Raw genomic sequence first — 21,849 nt, forward strand, 5'->3', positions numbered from 1 at the left:
GTAACCCTGCTGAAGTCAGTGGAGTTACTCTGGGTTTACACTGGAGTAAGTGAATCAGGTGTTGGTTTTCAGGTGTAAGGTGCAGAATTCCCGAAGTCTCCCCTAGAGGCTGTATATAACCCATCCCTGTCTCCTAACACTCATGGCAGCAATGAGAGGAAAGGCTGCCTTCACGCTTCTGGTGGCAACTGGAAACTCCACTTCCCTCTTGGGCTTCCTATTGGTTTCCCACCTGTTTCCTTTGCCTGAAGAGCTCTGAAGGTCGGAGCCAAAACTGCCCTGAGCAAGACACTCCCTACCCCCAGCTTTGAAACGGCTGGGGGAGAAGATCCTTACCCTTTGAGACTGGGTTTCACCTAACAGAGGAGAGGGAAGTATTGTCCCTCTCGGGGTGGTTGTGTCTTGCTGGTCAGATGTTTCCCTGAGAGGGAGTGTCACTCCCCTGCGTGAGGCACTTTCACTTTCCCACTGGCTGTGTCATTCTCATCAGTGAAGGATTTTCCTCACATGGCTGAGTGTTTGGTATGTCTGATATATTTCACTAGACGTAGGCTTTGGGCTGATGTCACATTCAGTGCCGCACTGGTTTTGCATTCCTGGAATGTTGTTGGTTTAAGGTTTGGGCTGATGCTAATCCAGTCGGATGAATGCAAACCCCATAACAAAGCCAGTGAATGTTGTTAAACCCTTGCATGGCTTATGGGGTCATGATGTTTGTTCAGGGGAGACCTGTTACTGCACCAGTTATCACAAGTGTTGTGCTGAAACAAAACCAAAACCACGAAACTCGCTCTGTGCCTGTCCAGAGAGAGCAAGAAATTTCTCTTGACATTTCAAAGAAATATTTTCCCCCAAGGTTTGACCCCCAGATTGTGCTGTTCTTCTTGTTAATGCATGGAGAGCTTGTTTCTCTTCTCCACTTTGCATCCACCTAAGAGCATGCAAACCAGAGCCTGCTCCAAGCAGCCGCAGGCAGCTCTCTGTTCTGATCAGCCAGCCCTGAATTGCTTGGTGAAAGGTGACCCTTTGACTCTCCAATTCACTCAATGATAGCAGTGAATCCTGTCGATGTATGTACACATCCGGCCCCCATCACCAGTGTCTGAGCATCTTGCAACCAGGCAGGGAAGCATTATCCCCATTTTACAGATGCGGAATTTAGTCACACAGAGGTTAAGTGATTTCCTTGTCTGTAGGTGGAGCTTTTCTTTCCAAGTCAGCACTAAACCAAACACTGCTGCACCAGGTTTGGAGGTCCTGCAGATGAGATCTATAATCAATGTCCTGAACATCTTAAAGATAATTCAGTATGGCTGCTTTTCAGATACATCTACCTCTAGATCTAATCTCTGAGGTGCGCAGCCATCTACCTATGGTATTTCTCAGGAGCCTGTCACCTTGGAATCTCAGCAATGAGTAGGGAAGCTTCGAAACTGTTAAGCAGCATTACTGTGTACAGTGGCTGCATTCTGCCCCAGAGGTGGCTGCACTTCAGTGGAAGGTAAAGGCTGTCTAGGATGCATAGTCTGTGGAGTGCTACTGTTGCAGTGTCCCTTTGGATAAAGGTGCTAGGGAAAGGGTTGTTTTTATTAGCGCCTCTAATCGCTTCTGTTTAGAGGGAAATGACTGGTGACACACCGCATGGCCATGGGGCAAGTCTCCAGCTCACTTCGGTGACCTTGATAACACGCCCGATGCCAAGCCAGGGAGGCCGGGTGACCTGCTTTTGCTCCTCTGAAATCTGAGCGGTGGAATTAATGCAGGCAAAGCTTTTCCCTCTCCGGGCTGATTAGCTGGTTGGTAAATCAACATGTGTAAATATTTTTTCCAAAAATAAATATTTATTGCCTGATAAAATGTTTTTGTCATAATTAGACACTGCTGCGTGGAATGTAGAGAATAATTAGCCAGCCTCATGCCCAGCCCCCTGCCAGGTGCGGGGCAGAGAACAACCTGGGTCACACCTACTGGGAGCAAGCAGCTGCCAGGGTAGATGGCAGGAGTGCCTGCCTTGCTGGGCGTTCTGTGGTGACTGCCTGAGTGAAATGTATTAAGCGCAGTGGTGGTGCACTGGGCAGGGAGTCCTGTGGGTTTTGGCCATGCCATTGGCAGGGGAGCGCCAGGGAAGGGGCATTCACTAGTTGGGTGGCACGGGGTGGGGCCATTAATATATGTAGAAGGCACTGGGCATGATATAGGGAAAGGGAAGTGCCATGTGCATGGGAGATCCATGGGATGGAATCATCAAGACAAGAGGTTGTCCCTGGGCATAAGATGAGACTTCAGAGGGATGGAGACATCAGCAGGCAGGGAGGATGCCACGGATTGGGAGCATGTGGGAAGAGGGTGATGTGGAGAAAGGGGATTGGAGTAAGGGGACCGCATTGCACATGGGGTGACATGGGGTTGGAGTGAGACGGGTAGGAAATGCTGGGCGATGAGGGTGTCCTGGGCATAGTGGGTGATGAGGTTTCCAGAGTAAAGTGGAGAGATGCCATGGGGAGGGGCACTGTGGTACTGGAGTTCCAGGGGCAGCGAGTGGTAGGCAGTGCATAGGCCAAGGTATGACAGTGCTCACCTTCAGCCGTGCCCGCTAGCTGTGTGCTTTCAAACGCCATCCGAGGAGGGAAGCAAGCGCTGGGTGGCTGTGGTGAGACGACACCTCAAGGGAGCTGCTAGGGATTCCTTTTTATTAGAGTAGGAGCCGCATCTGAGCCAGGAGAAAGAGGGAGAGACCTGCACCACTTTTAACTTTAACAGGGAAGAAAGTGACACTAATTAAGCACAAACACTTTGCTAATGCATCAAACACATGGGGCGGATTCCACTTAAGCAGGAGACAAGTGAGATGCAAATCTGGCTGAATTCACAGTGCTGTGTGAGCATCAGGCTGTATCACAAACCCTCTGTATTAGATACTTATCCGCTTTACCCCCACTGTTCTCCCTTGGAAATCAGCTGCCTCACTCTCTGTCCAGGCACTTCCAGAGTCCACTGGTGAGAGTGTGATATAGATCCCCTGCTGCGCCTGATCTACAGAGGAGATGGGTTTGTTATCGCACCCGCCAGGGAGGTGTGTCTCTTCAGCTCAAGCTGGAGTAGCTTGTGTTTTTAACTCTGGAGATCCCCACTTCAGTCCCCAGTGGGTTGGCCCAGATGGCAGCTGTCACAGTAGCATCCCTGCTCTCGGGCTCGGACTTCCCTTTCTATCATGCTGCGGGTTCTTTGTTGGGCTTCCTCTTGAGAGCTGAGAACTCATTGCACGGCTGTGCTATGATGCGTGGGGCCGGCTGTCCTGGCATTGGTGTGGAGGGATGCGACAGTATCTGTAGCTTGCTTTTGTAACAGGGCAGTGCTGTGAGGCAGCTCACAGTGCTGGAATCCTGGCTGACACCGGGGGCACTGCTGTGAGGAAGCTCTCAGTGCCGTAATCTTGGCTAGCTGGAAACTCACAGCTGCCTGCCTAAGAGCAGATGCTGTGTGTTGTGGCCAAACACACAGCCTCTAGACTACACAGCCAGGTGCTGAGAGATTTCATCCAGCCGCACGCAGCTTTTTAAAAAGTTCTGGAAACGTGAAGAACCCTTTCCCTTCCTCATTTCCCCACCACTGTGGGAGCTGGCTGAAATTTCCTTGGGTAAAGTTGATCATTAAAAATGCAGGATTGCTTCAGGAATTGAGTCCATATTGCAGTTTCTGCTAAAAGATGTAACCATTTGGTTTGTTCTTTTTTTAATCAGCAAGGAACATGAGTTCTTTTAAACAACCTCCATGTACCAGTTACTGCTCAGAAAGAAGCAAACAACAGACGGAGGGGAGTAGGGGCTTGCTAACCAGGTGGGTGGGAAGAGCAGAACCTTCTGTACAGAAAGAGGGAAAGACAGGGATCCTTCTGGAGGGACAGACAGCTGGAGGTTGAGAACATTTCAGAGCCAGGATCTAATCCGCTTTGCAGCTGCACAGGAATGCCATGGGCTAGCTCCTGTGGCTTCTCTACCTGACCCACACCCATCCAGAATGGGTAGGCTTGATCTAAGGGGCGGGTATGGGGATGGGCCAGCTGGTTCAGATGAAAAGAGCACAGATAAGAATTGAACCCAGGAATTCTGTAGTTACATTTTACAGTGATGGAAAATTCTAGCAGGGATGGATAGATAGATAGAAGGTGTGTGTCAGATTCAATAGATGGAGAGGTACACAGAAGGTGTTCTGTGTGTGTGTGTGTGTGTTATATAGATTAAATAGAAAAGGTTAAGATATATTTTTAACACACCTTCCATTTTTGTGGCAGCCTCTTCATTTCCCAGTTTCAGTGGGGACTGACCTTGCAGAGATCCCAGGAGAAGGCTGAGGTCATGGTGTTTTGACATTGAGAGGAATCACTCCAACATCTCTCCAGACAGCCTGTTCTGGGATTCCTCGCCCAGCTTTGCAGTTTGCCCAAAGTTTCAGAGCCTGGCCAAGGGGTTTGCTTTTCCCATCCCAACCCCAAACCTTCCCAGGATCACTCATTGCTGTGCAAAAGGGAAATATGAAGCCAGATCCTGAGTTGATGTAAATCAGCATTGTTCCATTGAAGTCAAAGAGATACACCAATTTGCACTAGCTGAGCATCTGACCTGATATCTGTGGGCCCATTTCTCCAATACGGGCTCTGAGCTGGGACAGCGGATTTGACTCTATTCCATTAGCTGATCATTAAGGAAGTTGAGATCTGAATGTTCTGACTATCGCCCATCTACATACTGCAAAGTGGTTGGAAAATAGAAGGGAAGATCACAAATATTTAATGACAACTTTTTTTTGGCTAAAATGTTAATTTTTTAAAACCTTCCCAGCCTCTCTAAAGGTGCCCGGCCTCCAAACCTCGCCTGCTTCTGGGCAGCTGGGGTTTGGAGCCAATTCCAGATCTGACCTTTGTTACTTTGCTTACCATATCATACTCAGACTGGGCCACCAGTCGCCAATGGCCTCCTGGTGTTGGGGACCTTTGGATCTGGATCCAGATCCGAGCTTCATGGATCCAAACGCAACTGGCCTTTGGCGATGGTCAGATTCCAGATCCAAACCTGGCGACTCGGGTCTGCCTCCCTGGAACATCCAGGGCTTGTCGCTGCATGGTCTGGTCAGGGCTTCAGCTACGAGGTAGGTATTTGTGACCCTACCTACCCACTCAAGCATCCTGAAATGGGATCTGGAGGCCATGGTTTGTCTCCCATGGTTGAAAATTGGGCTCCTCGGTCCAGATGCTCGAAGGTATTTAGGCATCTGACTCCAGTTGCTTTCAATGGGAGTTAGGTGCCAAAACACCTTCAAGGATCTGAGCCCCCGTGTCTATTCACTACTGGATTTCTCCACTGCTGGTACCTGACCTTGGGAGGCAACACTGGACTCTCCCACCAGACCCTGGGAATCAGTGGCTGCGTGACAATGTAGATGATGGATGGTTGTTCCCATGGAGAACCAATGCCTTGGTGCACTGCAAATTCTCCTGTCTGTGCGTGCCTGGCAGGCATCCCCCCTATTGTGTGTTGTTGCACAAAACCCGAGCTGGCGCCTTACCTGGGCAACAATGTGCCTGTTGAGTCACACTGTTCAACCTGCAATTCTAGCTCTAAGTGCTGGTCTGGGTGATGTTTAGCATCAGATTCCCCCTTGTGTTTTGTTTGCTGTGTCTCATCTGCCATCTCCCTCTGGGCTCCAGGCTGCCTGGGAGTGTGAAGACGCCTGTCTGGTGAAGGGATCATGGGTCACAGGGAGGTTCCCGTCTCCCCCCATAGCTTCCCCTGGCTGCCCACAGCTTCTTAAACTCTAGGCATGCAAATCCCATTAGCCTAACCCCACATTATCTGCATTTGCCAATTTTCTTCACCTCAAAATGAGGGCTTGTGCCCACTGCAGGCATCTCGAAGGGGGAGTGGGCACAATTAGCTGCCTGGCCTGGGCTCCTGCAAGGACCGTGCCGCAAATCCCTGCTTGGAACAGAAGTCCCTTTATTGCACCTTGTCTCAGCAGAGCTGCTCTGCTGTCTCCCTCCCATTCAGCCAGCTGAGTGCCTCAGTGTCCCTTTAGGTCATGGGCCCTGATGTGGGGCTTTTGTGGGGAACCTAGCAGGCCGGAGAAAGTTGTTTTTGATTTCTTTTCCTCAGTACCTAGAGAGGAGGAGGCTCATCCCTCCTTTCTCTTCTTCTATCTCTCTCTCCTTCCCCCTCTGCTGTTTGCTCTTCCACCCTGCCCTGTTCGTACAAAAGCACATGTGAGCGGTGGGGATTTGACCTCCAGGCATGGGCCCCAGCTCCAAAGTTTTGGATCCACATCTAGATCTAGACTCCCTCCCCCCTGACCACATCGGGAACTGTTTGGATCTGGGGAGTTGGTTCTGGTCCCTCTTGACACCCCAGGGACAAGCAGAACCAGAATGTTCAATACCCAGGAGTGCCCGTTAAGACCAGTGGAGAATCCCCCCCACACACACCCCATTGAGAAGAATGGGAGCTGCTGGGCACTTCATATACATGCCTGGCTGGGCGCTAAGCAATCTGACCCCTGGAATGTACCCCCCTCCCCAGGGGCAAATCATCTTTCTCTTTGCTGGCGAGAAAGACCGCCTCGTGCCCTGCAGCGTGTGTCTGGGAGGAGTGTTTCTGGGTTGGGACATCTTTGCCTTTTCGGTCCTTTTCAAGCAATCATCTGGGAGGGATGAAGCAGACAGACCGCCCCCCCCTGCCCTTCAGGTCCAGTAGACATGGGGGTTGAGCTGAATGGATCATAGTGACTCTTGTTCTGAGTGGATCAGTGACTCCCAATGGCAAGGCCGCATTCCCATCGAGCCCCGGGCTGTGTCTGTACCAGACAGGACAAGGCAGGATGCATGGTCCTGCTTGGGAGGCCCCTTGGCCAGGCTGAGACCCTCACTCGTCTCCTCCCGCCAGACTCACTGTGTGATTAGGGCCATTGCAAGGAGCCTTTAGTGGGTGGTCCCTTGGCTTGTTTACAGTCCTGAGTCTTAGGAGCACAGCAGGCTCCCTTAAGCCCCAATCTGTGCAGCTGCCTCCCAGCCCAGCGTTCATTCCAGCCACCGCCTGGCCCTGGTGGAGGCTGGGAGCTGATCAGACACAAGAGAAGAGGGGTCAGGCAGCATGCATGGAACTAGAGGATCCTCTCCCTGCTCAGAGCTTGGGACAAATCCAGCTCGGATCTCATCTGTTAAGTTCCATGGCGTTTCAATTGCTTGGACCAGAGCTGAACTGGGACCCTGATCGTTAACCTCCCTGGGGGACCCCCTCATTCCCAGGTTACTCTCTGGGGAACCGCCCTCTGGACTTAGCTTCCCTCAGGAGCCCACAGATTGTCCATGTCGGTGGGATTCTTCTGGCCGACCTTTCCAGAGCCACTCAGCGGTGAGACAATGGCTCACGCTGGTGAGGGGGAGAGGCTTATGGGAGTCAGAGGGCCTGTTCACAGTTCTCCGCCCTCCCAACCGGTAGCTGGTTTGGAGTCAGTTAATCAGGCCTTAACAACCAGGGATTGGCAGAACCATTTATCAGAACCCCATGGCAGAGCTATAGCTCCATTTGTGTCCGTCTCTAGTCACACCGAGAGCAGGGTCTAGTGCTTAGAGCTGGGAGTCGGGAGACCTGGGTTCTCTTCCCTGTGTGACCTTGCACAAGTTGTGTCCCCTCTCGGTGCCTCCTTTTCCCCATCGGTCACATGGGGATGACGAAGGGGAGGGGGGACTGTTGGGCTTAGTCCATCAATGTCTGTAAGTGCTTCCTTGGACGCAAAGTGCAGTATCGTGTCTGAGTCCTGAGCTTGGGTTCAGTCAACATGTCAAACCTCAGCCTCAGGGAGGCTGCTGGGGGACACAGATGTTGTTCTCCCATTGACTCCCTGGGTGACCCTGGGCAACTTACTTCACCTCTGTGTGTCTCAGAGTTCCCCATCTGTGAAACAGGGATAACAATACTCACAGGCTGTTGAGAGGCAGAATTAGTGTAAAGCTCTTTGAAGATGTAAAGCTCTGTCTAAACACGAATTATTATTCTTACAGGTGGGGCTGAGGTAGGAGGGATAGGTAGTGTCACTCGGTGCCTTAGACATGGCCAGTTTGTGCCCGGAGGAAGAGGAGGAGTTTGTGAAGCTCTGAGTCTAGATTAGATGAAGGCTGAACAGCAGAAAGCTGGGAACCAGGCAGGGGGTAGCTGACTTATTTCAGGTGCACACACTCATGCCATGGCACACGCTGCCCTTTGCAGCCTGTTTTTCCATGGGCAGGAATCTTATAAACAGCCCTGGTGGCTCCAGGGTTGTGGAGATACAAAGATATATGTCACCCTTCCTGGAGTGACTATCTCTCCGGCTAGAGAAGGTGAGTTACTTTTGGAGAGGGGGAGATGCCCGTGAAGAATATCTTCCTTAGTTACTTGCCCCACTCCCCCATCCATGTTCATGTGCCCTCTTTCTTTCTGACCAGGGGAGTTTGCAGATGCTTACAGGTTCCTCAGAGAGTTTCCAGCCTTGGTATGTCGTGAGCTATCAAACCTTAAAGCCACATCATTCTGATTGCAATCGTGCATTCTCCTTCTTCTCCTGGCTTTGACTGAAAAAATTTTAGCTGTTGGTATCTTGGGAAGGATTAGCATCCGATGCCTTATATCTTCGGAGAGTTCAGAATCCCAGCTCTCAAAAGGCATGGAGCATCCCTCTCTAACTGCAGGAGATGGTGAGAGATTAGTTGGTAAATTCATTCAAGGACCACAACAGGTGTAGGACAGGGTGGAAGCAAGACTGTTATCAGAATGGCGTGAGGTTACGATCTGCTATCTTGCGATCTGACCAGATTACTATAAGGTACAGCAAAGTAGGGGTTCTGAGTGATCTAATGGCACAAAGATATCAGCTCTGGTTGATGAGCTGTCCATTGGGGCTGGCATTGATTGGTTTGTTTGGCACTTGTCTAGCTTCCCAGCCAGGACATAACACCAGGTGACTCTCTAATCCCTTGTGATTCCATATGCCTGGCAAGCTGCCCCTGTGGTGACAGTGTGTCTCGGAGAGGCCAGGTTTAACCGCCCCAATGGGATCAGGAGGGGTGGGGGCATGGAGATGGCAGCCATTAACCCCGCCCGCTGGCGCTGAGCTCAGGGCTGAGTCAGCACAGTTTCGGCTTTTGTCATGTTCCCATTGTGGTGCAGGGTGAGTCATCTCCCCAGGCCGGGCGCTCCACACTCTCTGCTTCCTGCTTCCACTCTAATCCGACAGCTCAGGGGGGATATTTTTTCCATCGGGTTTATTTGTGTTTTCATTTAAGCTGTGAGGTCTCGGATTCCTTTGTTTCGGAAACGAGACGCTCTCACGGATTGATTCCCCCCGAACGCCTCGCTGACCCTCTCCTGCACAGAACTCCTCAAGCCACCTCCAGAGGTGATCTTGAAGAAGGTGGGTAGGAGGGAGGCTTCCATACATTCAGCGGGTGCCCGCAAAAGAAGCTACCATCGCTCCCTTTATCTTTCAGCTGGACTGCTCTCTTCCACCCAACGCTCTCCTGCACCCACACAAATGTCTGCTCTGAATCTGGCCCCTGCTCTCCACCTCCAGGAGGGATGTTCCCACAGAGGTGATAGCAGGGGGTATGTCAAGGGTAATAGTCCATCCAGTAGGGGGTGCTCTTGCTGGGCCCCGTGTTTGCTCAGCTGCATTGCCTTCCCTGCATCATCTTCTGGCCCGCTTCCCTCCCTCTGGCCGATGGAATCCGAACGGAGGGCATCTCACTTCAGCTCGCCTGTCCAAACTCCGCCATTCCCTCCTGCGTGCAGTTCAGTGGAGGGCTGGCAAGAGAGTAATCCCTGTGAGCAGCTCATCGGTAGGCCCAGGGGACGCTAAGCCCAGGTGCTACCTCTTCCCCGGCCTTTGCCCACATGTGACCTGGTTTCCTTAGCAAAGACATTGAGTTCTGGCTCTTCTGCACCCCTGGGATCCCGCTACTCAGCCACGCTCCTTGGTAATAATTATGCCTCAGAGGAAATGACCTGCTGGAGATGGGTCGGGGAAACGGAGGGGACAAGGTGTGGAGCTAGAGACGGGAATACACCAGAGGAGAGTGGGAGGGGGGTGAGGGGTACAGGGGTGGAGGACAATCGAGGGTTGAGGGTTTGCGGGGGAGGGATACAGGTCAGTGGAAGGCAAATGTTACAGAGTCAGTCTGAGGGGCATCTTTCAGAGGAAGCATGGGGCTGCTGTGGGGAGCTAGGGGAGGCAGACGGGTTGGGTAAAAATGCGGGCTATGGAGTCAGGGGAGGGCAGAGGCAGGCTGGCAGCGCATCAGCGCTGAGGGGTGAAGTTCATGTGGAGCGAAGGGATGCAGAAGTGGAGTGAGCTGAAGATTCTGAGTGGGAACTGGGGAGATGTCGGGCACAGGAAGCCCCGGGCAGGCTCGGGCAGCAGTGTTGGGTCAAGCAGTGACGCTCAGCCCAGGTCAGGCAGAGGCAAGAGGCAGTGCTGCTACCAGTCCTGGGGTGGGAACTGGCAGAACTAGCTGAGGGATTAGCGGGCATGCTCGCGGGGCGGGGCCAGTGCTGGGAGCAGGATCGCAGACTGAGGAGCCTTTGTGCTTTGCTGCTGAGCTTTGGCTTTCGTAGCTTTATTGCAGGAAGGCCCGTCCCATCGCTGTGTCAGCACTTTCACCTGGAGCCCTGCTCTGCCAGCCTTCCTGCTTCCGCCCCAGGGAGCATTCGTCTCCCATTCACACTGGGCGAAGCGGCTGCTCTGAAGTCAGTGGACCGAGAGCCGAGGAAAAGCCATGGGAGTGGGCAGAGAATCACCATAGTGAGTCTAGTCTGCAACTCATTTTCTAGAGCGGTGCCATTTGCCATTCAAAGAAATACGAAACTTGAGAGGCTGTGTTGCCTAGTGGATAGGGCTGGTTCTCAGGAGACCTTGGGCCTCTTTCTAACTCTGCCACTGACCTGCTGTGTGGCCTTGGGAAAATCACTTCCCCGCTCCATGTGTCTGTTTCTGTCTTGTATATTTAGCCTATAAGCTCTTGGGGACAGGGGCTGTTTCTTACTGTGTATCTGCAGCACCCAGCACAACAGAGCACTGAACTCAGGCGGGGTCTGTAGGGGCTACCATCAGACCAGTCATCATAATAGTGCCAGGAAAGTTATAATAAAACTTTGAGGGGAGTTAGTAGAAAATCCAAAAAGTCTAGGACAGATCTTTCTTTCTGGATTCAATGTTGACTGATGGCATCCGGGCAGAGATTGAAGTTTAGCCACCAGGCTGGACCAGCATGGGGAAGCTTCCTCTCCATCGAACCTCAGCTTGGGTCTGTTTCCATTATCCGGTACCTTTAGACTGCCAACAAAGGGGCCAGATGTGGGGTGGTTTTGTGATGTGGACACTCCTTGGAACTAGACAGAGAACTACCAAAAAAAAATTCACTTACCACAGGCCAGTGACATCTCTGTCGTCACTACTGACCTACTCTGGCTGTGAACCGGTGACCTCGAGTGAAAGGGGCTGTGTATCCCATTAGCAATCCCAAGCCAAGATTGGTCTTTCTTTTCTGAGATGGATTTGAACTGAAGCCAGAGGCGGCATTGTAAGCCATGCCACTGAATCCCCAGTGTCTTGATGTCACATAGCTGTGGGAGGGGATGCCTTAGCTTGCAATTTTCTTGACTTGTCCCTGCCATGATCTTAATGTTACTTCAACCCAGTCTGGACATTTTGCATTTGTATGCCACTGTGTGACCTTCAGTGGCAATCTTGCCACACTATCTCACTAGCTATCTCTCTGTCTTATTACTAATGCTCCTCTTGCATGGGTGTCTAAGCCCTACTGTCTAATCCCTCTGGTATCTGAGCTCACAAGCTAAGCAGGATCAGTATTTGAATAAGAGACCTCCAGTGAAGGGCTAGTGTGCTGCAGGAAGTGGTGTATTGGTGATTCATTAGGGAGCACTCTCCTTTCTCAGCTAGTGACTAAGCATGGTGTGGTGAAAGCGGTGCCTGTCAGAAGAGGTGTAGAACGAAGTTTCTAATGCCTAGTGATCAGTTAAAATCTCCTGGGCATTTTTTTGGTACTTTTTTTGGAAGAGGAAGGGTGTTAACGCCAGAGTCTTGGCAATGTCCCAGCTCAGGTAATTACATCCTGCCTCTCAAAATTCCCCGTGTGGTTTCAGCTGGATTCAAGATTCTTTATTATTTCCCATCCTCCCTAGACCATGTGCAGTGTTGCTGTGGGCTGTTAAATGCCTGCTGCGTTCTGCTCCAGAGGTGGCTGCATTTCAGTGCCGAGTGATTTGATCTTTGTGTATATATAGGACAACACCTACTGAAGTCAATGGGAACTGTGGGTGTACAGAGCCTCTCAGGACTGGGTACTAGAGAAAAGTAAAACATTAATGCATTATAAATAACCCTAGGCTGTAGTGTAGACATGGCCTGAGACACAAGGGCCTTTGCATCTCTGACCCCCACCCCCAATAGCATTTGTGTCGGCAAGGTACACAGCGATATTGCCACACCAGCAGGGAGTCTCACCAGACTGATGCCAAGGGCTGTTTCAATGCCTTAGGGGCAGGAGGGGTATCTGGGAACGGGAGGGAGAAATCCATGGTGGGTTGGGCCAATGTGAAGTTGTGCAAAGCTGCATGGAGTTCACATGGTTCTTACTCATGAAGAGCGATGGATTGGGTGCACGACGGTGTAGCAGAGCGTCAACAGAGCTCTCTGAGTGAGAGGCGAGACTCTTGAGGGGCAGGACATTAGCAGCCGTGTCTGCAAAGCACCATGCTATTCCTTTCATTCAAGTGGGAGATGCTCTTGTTCTTAGCATGGAAGAGCCCAGGTTCCAGGTGACCGTGCAGGGCTTGGCAGGGGCCAGAGAGCAGTGCTGGTGGCTGCTAAGAGGGATGTCTCGTGGGAGGGGCTGGGGAACGAAGGAGTCCCTTGGTTAGAGGGTGGAGGTGTTGGTGCAGCAGGACGGAGGGGGCTAGTTCAGTGGGTCTCTTAGAGCCTGTTCTTCTATCTTAGGCCAACACTCGGGGGCCTCACGAGGTCAGATCCAGCCAATGCCTGGGCTTGATGTCCCAATCCGGGACGCAGGGGAAGTATGAGCTAGGGGACCTGTGCACACATCCTCCTCCCCCCACGCCCCTCCAAGCTCCCTGCCGATGCCGGAGGGTGCAGCCAGCTCTGTGCTCAGCACAGCTGCCAGAGCGCTGAAGCCTCACGTGGCCCAGTGAGTGTCTAGAATGAGGATCCTGGAGAAAAGACTCCACACAAAGCACTTCGGAAGCCAGGGCAGAGAAGTGGGGCCGAGGTCTCTGCTAATGAAGTCAGGGCACCGGTACATCTCCAGCACTCAGCTGGGGCTCTTTGGCCTGAGAACTAGGAAGGAGGCCTCAATTGAGCATGCTCTGATGTACAGAGCTAATGTTGCTCAGTGCTCTGCCTTGCTAGCTGGCTGCCTCCCGGACACAGGCAGGGACAGGTCAACAGGCTCTTGGCGATTTGGCACGGGAGCAGCAGAGCTGGACATGGGCTCACCCCTCTGGCTCCTGCATCACACATACCCTGGGCTCTTCCAGGCCTCTCCAGAGGCTGACTGGGGGCTTTATCTTCTCTCCTGCGTGCGCGCACTCTCTGATTCCCATCAATAATTTATGCATTGGCCCTGATGAATTATTGAGTGTGCATTGGGCCAAGGGGAGAGGAGCCATTGAGTCTCAGTCACCTTGCGAGTAAAGGCCCTTGAGGGCAGCTGGCCGCTCCGCGGCAGCCAATCTACGCTCTGGCTGCAGGTTTAGGTTGGGGAGCAGAGGGAGGTCACTCGTGTTCGCTGGTAACTTGCAAAAAGCCTTGGCTCCATCTGACCTCGTTCTCGGTAATGCGAGCTGGGATTTGGTGTCGTCTCTTGGAAGTGGGGGTGGGGTTGTTTCCCCGGACTGGATTCAGGGGCACTGCAAGCCAGGAGGGGTCAGCAGAGGTTTGTCCCCTCTCCCAGAGCAGACACCAGCATTCAGACACCTTGGGAGGAAACATGATTTCCACGTGCTGGTTGTTTTCTCGGTATATTTTTTCCCCCGGCAGCCTCTAACAGTTAGGAATGTGGTTTTTTGAAAGCAGCTGCATGTAGAAGCCTGACTTCCAGTCGGGCATGGTGCCTGGCTGGATCCTCAGCTGGCATCAGTCAGAGTGGCTCCTTCGGCATGGCCACACTGCTTTTGGCCGGCCGTGGATCCAGCCCTCTGTGTCTGGGAGGTGAGGGCCACCCCTGTCATGGGGGATCTGCCGGCTGCTTCTTGTTTTAGACATGTTGGAGATCAGGATCAAATTTAACGTAATCCAGGTCTCTGCCATCTTGCTGGGCATGTGTGCAGCCATCATGTTCCATGTCCCTCTGCCCTAACCCCTAGTTCTGTGTAGCCAGCTACACCATATCCCTGTATTCTAGGACTTACGCTCCATGACCCTATTTCCTAGCCACTCCAGCTCCGTTTCCACATATCCCAGCCCTGGCACGCTGCCCAGTGCTATTTCCCTTTATCCCAGCGCACCTTCTGCTCTGTTTGCATGTCCCTGTGTCTGTTCCATAACCATGTGCCCGGGACCCTGCTGCTCCCTCTCCATGACCCCAGGCTTTACTGAGGAAATCCTCTTTTGGTTTTGATAGGGGCTTGGAAAGATCCGAGCAGGGGAGAGAAGTCTATTTTCTGTGGCAGAATAGCAAGCCAGGCTGAATGCCCCGGCCTGGGGTAAAAGTGGGAAGTGCGCTGCAGTTCCAGCTCTTTGAAGAATCTGACCAGTTTTGTAATGATCCTTAGTTAGTTTCCTTGGGCATTGCTGGGAACAGAGCTCCGGGTAATGGAATGGAATTAACACAGGGAAAATTGAAACTGAATATAAAGAAAAACTTCCTGAAGGCATCTGTCTGTCTGTCTATCCTATTCCTCATCAGTATCATCATCCCAATGATATTTCTAAGGTGCCTGTCACCTTAGCATCTGGCCTGTGGAATAGCATCCCTTGGGCAGTGATGGAAACTCTGTTTCTTTAGGCCACCCACACTGGGACATTGCTCCTCTCCCTGTAGCTGCATTGGCAGGGAGATGCCCCAGAGAACCCCGGAGGGTTCTTCTGTCTTTGACTTCCATGATTCTCTGGCCAATCACTCGCTTTTCTGGCCCTCGTGGTAAGGAGTCCAGCCTCGGCAAGGAGCGTGGTTTTCTGCTGTCCATTAGCTGAACTGAAAGCTATCATGGCCTCTTCCTCTTCTATAGGTCTTTGGAAAGCCACGCTCCTGAGGAACAGCTGTGGGGTCACAGAGCTTATGTGAAACCGGAGCCAGCTGCACCATTGCCCAAGCCCTGGAGCCAACAGCTCACTTTGAGAACCAGGGCTTGTTGAGGGAAGTTTCCCACTGGTGGATGAGCCTACCTGCCTGTGCTGGCAGCCCTTCAGAAGAAGGTGGGGCTGGGGCTGACGAATCCATCCTCCCCAGGCCTTGGGAGAAAGAGGGAGTGCCTACCTACATGCAGGCAGCAGTGAGCCGTACAGGAGTCTGTTCCCAGGACCTTTGCTACGTGACTGTCTCTGCTAGCCGACAAGCTCCCACACGCTCTCCGGGGCTGTAAACACTTCAGAGCTGGGATGCCTGGCAAGGCTCTCGCTCACCTCTGCAGGTGCAGCCAGTTCTGCAAGAGGCTTCCTCACCCGAGGGCAGAAGGATCATAGCATGCTGCATGACGGGTTGGATGTGCTGCATTTCCCCGCTTCCTCGAATCCTGGCCTGGTATTAGGCAGCACAGTGCTGCTCTTTCCCCTTTTTGCGTGCTCCATCACCCAGTGCGCCTCGTGCTGTTAGGGGGCCGCTGTTCATAACAGGTCCCAGCTCTCTGCCCCCGTTAGGGGTGCTGTGCTGAGAGCTTCATTGCCCAGACATTCTTCATCCATCTCAGTCCTGCTGCCGTTCCCTTCCTGACTCTGGCTGGTCCTATCTGTCATGGCCCCAGCGTGGCATCGGGAGGTGCAATGCTGCTGGGGGTGCTCTGCTCGACATCAGCTGGCTCCAACTCCTCCCACACCAAAGGGCTGCTGCGCTGCTCCAAAAACTAAAGTGACATTTGCAGTGCTCCTCTGCGGGCTCATTAGCTGGATCTAAAGGCCAAGAGGCATGTGGTGCTCCCCAACTGCACACACCCAGTGCCTTTCAGTGACTCCTAGCTGAACATTAGGGCAAGCCCCTGTCCCCCGGCAATGCTGAGTGACTCGCAGGGGCACGAAGCCTGGCTCAAGGAGGGAGCCCGTACTCAGCCCAGAGGAAGGGTATTCAGGCTTCACTGTTGCCTTGCTGTGGTCTACGGGTGAAATGTCAGTTCTGCGCAGGTTTTGTTAGGATCCCTTCTGGGCTCAGCCGGGCCGCGGCGAGGGGTGCTGGCGGGGATGGCTGCCGACCGCCGGAGGGGAGCAAGTGCAGCCGGCTTTCAACAAAATGCTGGCAGTCAGCATGTGCCTCCATGAGGACATGTGTGTGGATGTATGTTAGAGAGGGGGAATGCGTGTGCACCCACCTATGAGGCTGTGTGTGTGTGTGCATGAGTGTGAGAAAGGAGAAGTGTGTGTGTGAGATTGGAAATGTCTGAGTGCACATGTGTGTGACAGGACGTGTCCATGAGGGATTGCACAGGAAGGCATAGATGTGTGTCTGAGGACATGAGTGAGACTATGTTTGCCCGTGTCTGTGTATGAACGCGTGTAAGGATGTGCACGTGCGGGTGTGAGAGGACACTGTGTGTACGTGGGGGGGGGCACAGAGAGCTCGTTCGGTTCTGCACTCCCTGGGACCTCGCTGGCCATTGGAAGAGCAGGAGCGCGGAGGCCAGACTGTGTCTAGCCTTGGCTCTGACAGCAGCAGCATTGATGCGCTTGCACTTAGCAGCGATGACTTTGAATGGCTGTATGCACTGACCATGAAGACGCTCCATTTCCATTTCTCCTACATCCCTCCCTCTCTGTCTCCTGACCCTCCCTTCCTCTCCATCACCCTTTCCTGTCCTTCTTTCTTTCTTTATACCCCTTTCCTGCCTCCTACCCTCTCTCGCTTTCTTTGGGCTCCCTCTCTCACGCTCTGCACACATGCATTTCAGCCTGCCCCGTAAGGGAGTGAGCAGAACCAGCTTTTCCAGTTCTCAGCGCCTTGCTCTTTCAATACATTTTTAATATCCATACCAGCTGTATAGTTATTGGAGCATTATCTCTAAACACACAGATTAGAGGAAGATGTGGCAGCAGCCAAAGATGAATTTAAATGTTGATCTTGTGAGAGACTTTATTTCCCCCTCTGTAGAGGGAGGGATCATCTGGGACAGAAGAATAACCATTAAGAATATGCTACACTTCTGCTGAGCGCCTTTCATCTCTGTGTTACAGAGCCTGTGTGTAGGAATGGCTTCATCTGCCTCTAAAATGCAGCCACCTCTGGGGTGGAACAAGGCAGCTGTTTGCCATCTGACAGCAACAATGCACAACAGGAAAGGAAAGGGCAGGAAGTGAAAAATAGAGCAGCCTGTGTTCCTGGGTGGTCTCAGAACCCTGTTCGTCAGATTTCCTCTGAAAATCACATTCTAGGCTTCGGCAGCTCAGTGGGAGTATCTCCAATGACCTTAATGGGCGTTGGAGCAAGCCATTAATCTGCATGGGCTTGTTTTCCTCTATGGGTGTGTCTGTGCACACACACATGTGCATGCATGTGTCAGTTTGTGAGTGTCTTTTGCACCCTTGGGGTGCATCCAATGCTGCCAACAAATCTTCCTGAGTAACTCCCCTTGCTTTCAGTGAGCCACCTGCAGTGTCCTGAGAGCTGAGTTTGGCCCAGCGTGTAGCTGTGTGCACACATGTAAGTTCATGTGTGTACAGCGGGTGCCTGGGGATGTGGTTCCCTGCCTGCCTAGAACAGTCGAAGTGTCTGGGCGTGTGTGTGACGGCGTGGTGTGTGTGGATGTGTGCATAGGTATGCTCCGATAGCCACATGTGTGGGGTATATTTGCAGGAATTACTTTAGTAGCATGTGACATGTTTCCCAAGAGTAAAAGCATCACTTTGTTTGTCCATCCCCAGGCCATCAGGGGATGGTCACAGGGCACCACATTGGCCATTGGGCACTAGACCTTACTGGGTGGCTACGGGGGGGGAAGGGAGCAGCAGACGTCACTGGCCGGCATGGCTGGGGGATATCAGCCCTTATCGAACAGATGTTGTAGGTGGGGTTGCAGTTTGTTACACAACAGTAGTGGAGCTGGCTCCCCCAGATGCTGACGTGGGTCCCAGCCAGCCCTGGCTGCAGGGGGCTCCGTGGCATTACATCAGGGTGGATTTGGCCCGGAGAGTTTTGTTATGTGACGCTATGACCTGGGCTGGGGACGGACCTCTGGGGTCCAATAGCTCTTGGCTAACTGGAAGGCAGGCGGCAGGGACCATAAGCCCCCAGCGTCCACAGGGTGGTGGGCTCTGCAGTCAAATGCTGTAGGAATTGGCCCGGTGTACCAACTGCCTGACAAATTCCTGGGGCAGCTGAAATTCAGGGGTTGGTCCCGGAATGTCAGCTCCTTGCCTACTACACACCAGATGCAGCTGTGGTGTGGGGGTTCCAGAGACCAGGATCCCTTTGTCCCTCTCTCTCTCTTTCTCAATCTGATCCATGTCTTCCCTGCTCTGTCATTGCAGGGCTCTGGGCTCAGACCGTCCTAGTCAATGACACAGTCTCGGGGTTCATCGGGACGGACGTGGTCCTTCACTGCAGCTTCACCAACCCACTTCCCAGTGTGAAGATCACGCAGGTCACGTGGCAGAAGGCCACCAATGGCTCCAAGCAGAATGTGGCCATCTACAACCCTGCCATGGGAGTCTCCATCCTCTCCCCCTACAAGGAGCGTGTGACCTTCCGTAACCCCTCCTTTAAGGATGGCACCATCCAACTGTCCCGGCTGGAGCTGGAGGATGAGGGCGTGTACATCTGCGAATTTGCCACCTTCCCAACCGGCAACCGGGAGAGCCAGCTGAACCTCACCGTACTGGGTAAGATATAGCCATTGCCTTGGGCCAGATGCTCAGCCCGTATCACTGCCCTGGGTCAGAGTCACCCACTGAACGCCCTCTGGAACCTGGGACCAGCGACCTAGGACTCCCTGAGGCTCTGGTGGGGGGAATCCCTTGGTTTAAATTGCACCCACAGAGCTAGTTCTCCATAATCTGACATTGCTAGGCTCATGGGGAAGCTGAACTAATTTGCTAAGTGGCTTGAGAGTCCCAGATGAAAGACACTAGAGTGATACAAAGCATTAGTAGGGTTCCTCCTTGGAGCTCTCTTAGCCTGGGTTTGTGGATAGAGAGACCTTGGCCTAGGATTCCCCCACAAGGCTCTATCTAACCTGGGCTTTCCAGGGAAGGAGAGAATTCAACTGCCTATCCAATGTATTGCCACCCTTCTTCATGACCTGCAGCTTGGAGGGCTGGATCCCCAGTGGGTGAGGTTCAGAGTAGCTCTTCTGAGGCTGCAGGAAATTTGCTCGAGCTCTGGATCAGGCCAGGAAAAGCCCAGCCATGGGGCTGTACCACTGGGTGTCCCGGGGGTTGGGAGCCATGGGGATTGGTGGTGATTTTAAAACCTCTTCCTCTCCCTGCTCTGCTGTCTCTTTGTAGCCAAGCCCACCAACCGGATGGAGAGCACCACCCGGCCCCTCGTAGCCAGATCCGGCAAGATGGAAAAGATCTTGGTAGCCACCTGCATGTCCTCCAATGGGAAGCCACCCAGCACCGTCACCTGGGACACCAAGCTCAAAGGGGAGGCGGAGTTCCAGGAGATCAAGAACAGCAACGGCACCATCACGGTGATCAGCCGGTACCGCCTCGTGCCGAGCCGTGAGGCCCACCGGCAGCAGCTCATGTGTGTGGTCAATTACCAGCTGGACCGTTTCACCGACAGCATGACTCTCAATGTGCAGTGTAAGTGAGAGAGCAATGGGGCCAGGCCAGCTGCCAAGGCCTGGTGTCTTGATTGACTATCCCCAGGGCTGGTGCAGGGAGGGGAGGGTCACGAGCTTGCTGCAGGGGTGGAGTCCAGTGCCACATCCTCCCTGGGGTAGAAGAGAACAGTGATCTCTTGGAATAACCACTCGCCCTCCCTCCCTCTCTCACCTACTCCTTCCTTTTGCCCGTTCTTTCTCTCCCTTTCCACCTCTCCCTTCTTCCTGACTTCCTCTCTGCCTTCTCTACTCCTCTCTAATGTTCTCTGTCCCCATCTCTGATCTTCCTCCATTCCCACTGTTCCTCCATCCTTCTTTTCTGTTTTCACTCCCCATCTCTGTTTCCTTATTCCTCCTTTTCCCTTCCTCTCCCATTTCCTTCCCCGCTCCTTTATCCATCTCTCTTTCTTCTCCCCCCCCCCCCCCCCGGCCCTGTTTCTTGCCATCCCTCTCTTCCCTAACAGATGAGCCAGAAGTCACCATCGAGGGCTTTGACGGCAACTGGTTTTTGAACCGGAAGGATGTGAAACTGACGTGCAAATCCGATGCCAACCCCCCCGCTACCACCTACCAATGGAGGCTGTAAGTACCCCCAAGGCATCCGGCCCTGTAGCAGCGCACACCACTTCCCACAAGAGCCAGGGAGCCCCCTTGGAGAGCTAGAAGCCTCCTACCAACTGGTACTTGGACTCAGTAGGGCCTGGTTGCGGAGCTGTGTATAGAGACACAGGGCCTGGCTCTGCTTTCACTGTGAATCTGGAGTCACTCCATTGCCATCAGAGGGGTTGCACTGGAGTAAAACCTGTGCCCTTGGGAAGAGAAACGGGGCCTCAGGGTCACTAGAGACCGAAACCATCTTTCCACGGGGAGCTCAAGGCGGCAGAGCGATATCTCTACATCTTTGGGGGCAAAATGGGCAGTGTATAGAAATCCTGACTCTGCCAGGATTGAAACTAGCTTTCTATAGGGAACTCAGGCCTGCACCTGTGTGCATACCATACACCAGCTGAGGGGCAGGTCTATAAATCCTGCCTCTCTATGGATTGCCTCTACGTAGTGCTCTGGGACACATATAGAAGAGTCTATCCGTCGGGACTGAAATCAGCTTTCTGGGGGCGGGGGAGGTGTCTTGCTGCCAATTCAGGGGGTCTGGAGTCGTTGCTGTCCAGGACCCTGACCTTTTCAGCTCCCCCTCTCCGCCCATGCCCCATGTGGAGCCTGGCCTGTCAGACGCAGAGCAGCCTGCTTCCTCTGCCAGCCGTGCCTACAGGACAGTCTGCGGGGGTGCGGCTGCAGACCGCGCTGGCGGGGAAGGTGACGGGGGACAGCAGTGCCTTTCCGGGCGGATGGACTCACCGGGCCTGTCAGCTGGGGTGATGCAGATGGGGCTGGGCTTTGGTCTGAGCCCCAGCATGTCTGCCTGGCATGGGCAAAGGTTTCCAGCTCTGCTCACAGCTCTGCTAACAGGCTCTATGGGGGATGGGGTGGGATGGGGAGCTGAAACAGTCACGGTCCTCTCCTTAGGGGACCATGATCCCCTTCCCTCAGGATTGCATCCCCTCCCTGCTTTCTCAGGTTATTCTCCTGCCCACGGCCTCCTCCAGGCCCAGCACTTGCCAAGGGGAAAAGCTTTCAGACCCAGGGGGCCCTGCCATCTCCGATGGAGGGGAACAGGCAGCAGGCAAGGAACTAGCAGCTCCCTCCTCCCTCTCTTGGCCCTGGTTTGCATTAATTACGCAGCATTGCAGGTCAATCTGACAAGGACCCGAGAGCGGGGAGAGCTGGGCTGTGAGGGCCTTTGAGCTGTGGCGGCAGGAGGATC

At 53.2% G+C, this 21,849-nt stretch overlaps 1 protein-coding gene across 4 annotated transcripts in view; it reads left to right on the plus strand.

Moving 5' to 3' along the window:
* The window catches only part of NECTIN1 (nectin cell adhesion molecule 1), a 153,862-nt gene that overhangs the window by 44,039 nt on the left and 87,974 nt on the right, over positions 1–21,849 (plus strand). For all 4 annotated transcript variants that reach the window (XM_073320774.2, XM_073320776.1, XM_073320777.1 and 1 more), the window contains exons 2-4: positions 18,730–19,080; positions 19,705–20,007; positions 20,492–20,609. In XM_073320774.2, coding sequence (XP_073176875.1) covers positions 18,730–19,080; positions 19,705–20,007; positions 20,492–20,609 — 772 coding nt within the window. The remainder of the gene's footprint in view (positions 1–18,729; positions 19,081–19,704; positions 20,008–20,491; positions 20,610–21,849) is intronic.

The sequence above is a fragment of the Lepidochelys kempii genome, chromosome 22 (genome assembly GCF_965140285.1).
Source record: "Lepidochelys kempii isolate rLepKem1 chromosome 22, rLepKem1.hap1, whole genome shotgun sequence".
NCBI classification, from domain to species: Eukaryota; Metazoa; Chordata; order Testudines; family Cheloniidae; genus Lepidochelys; species Lepidochelys kempii.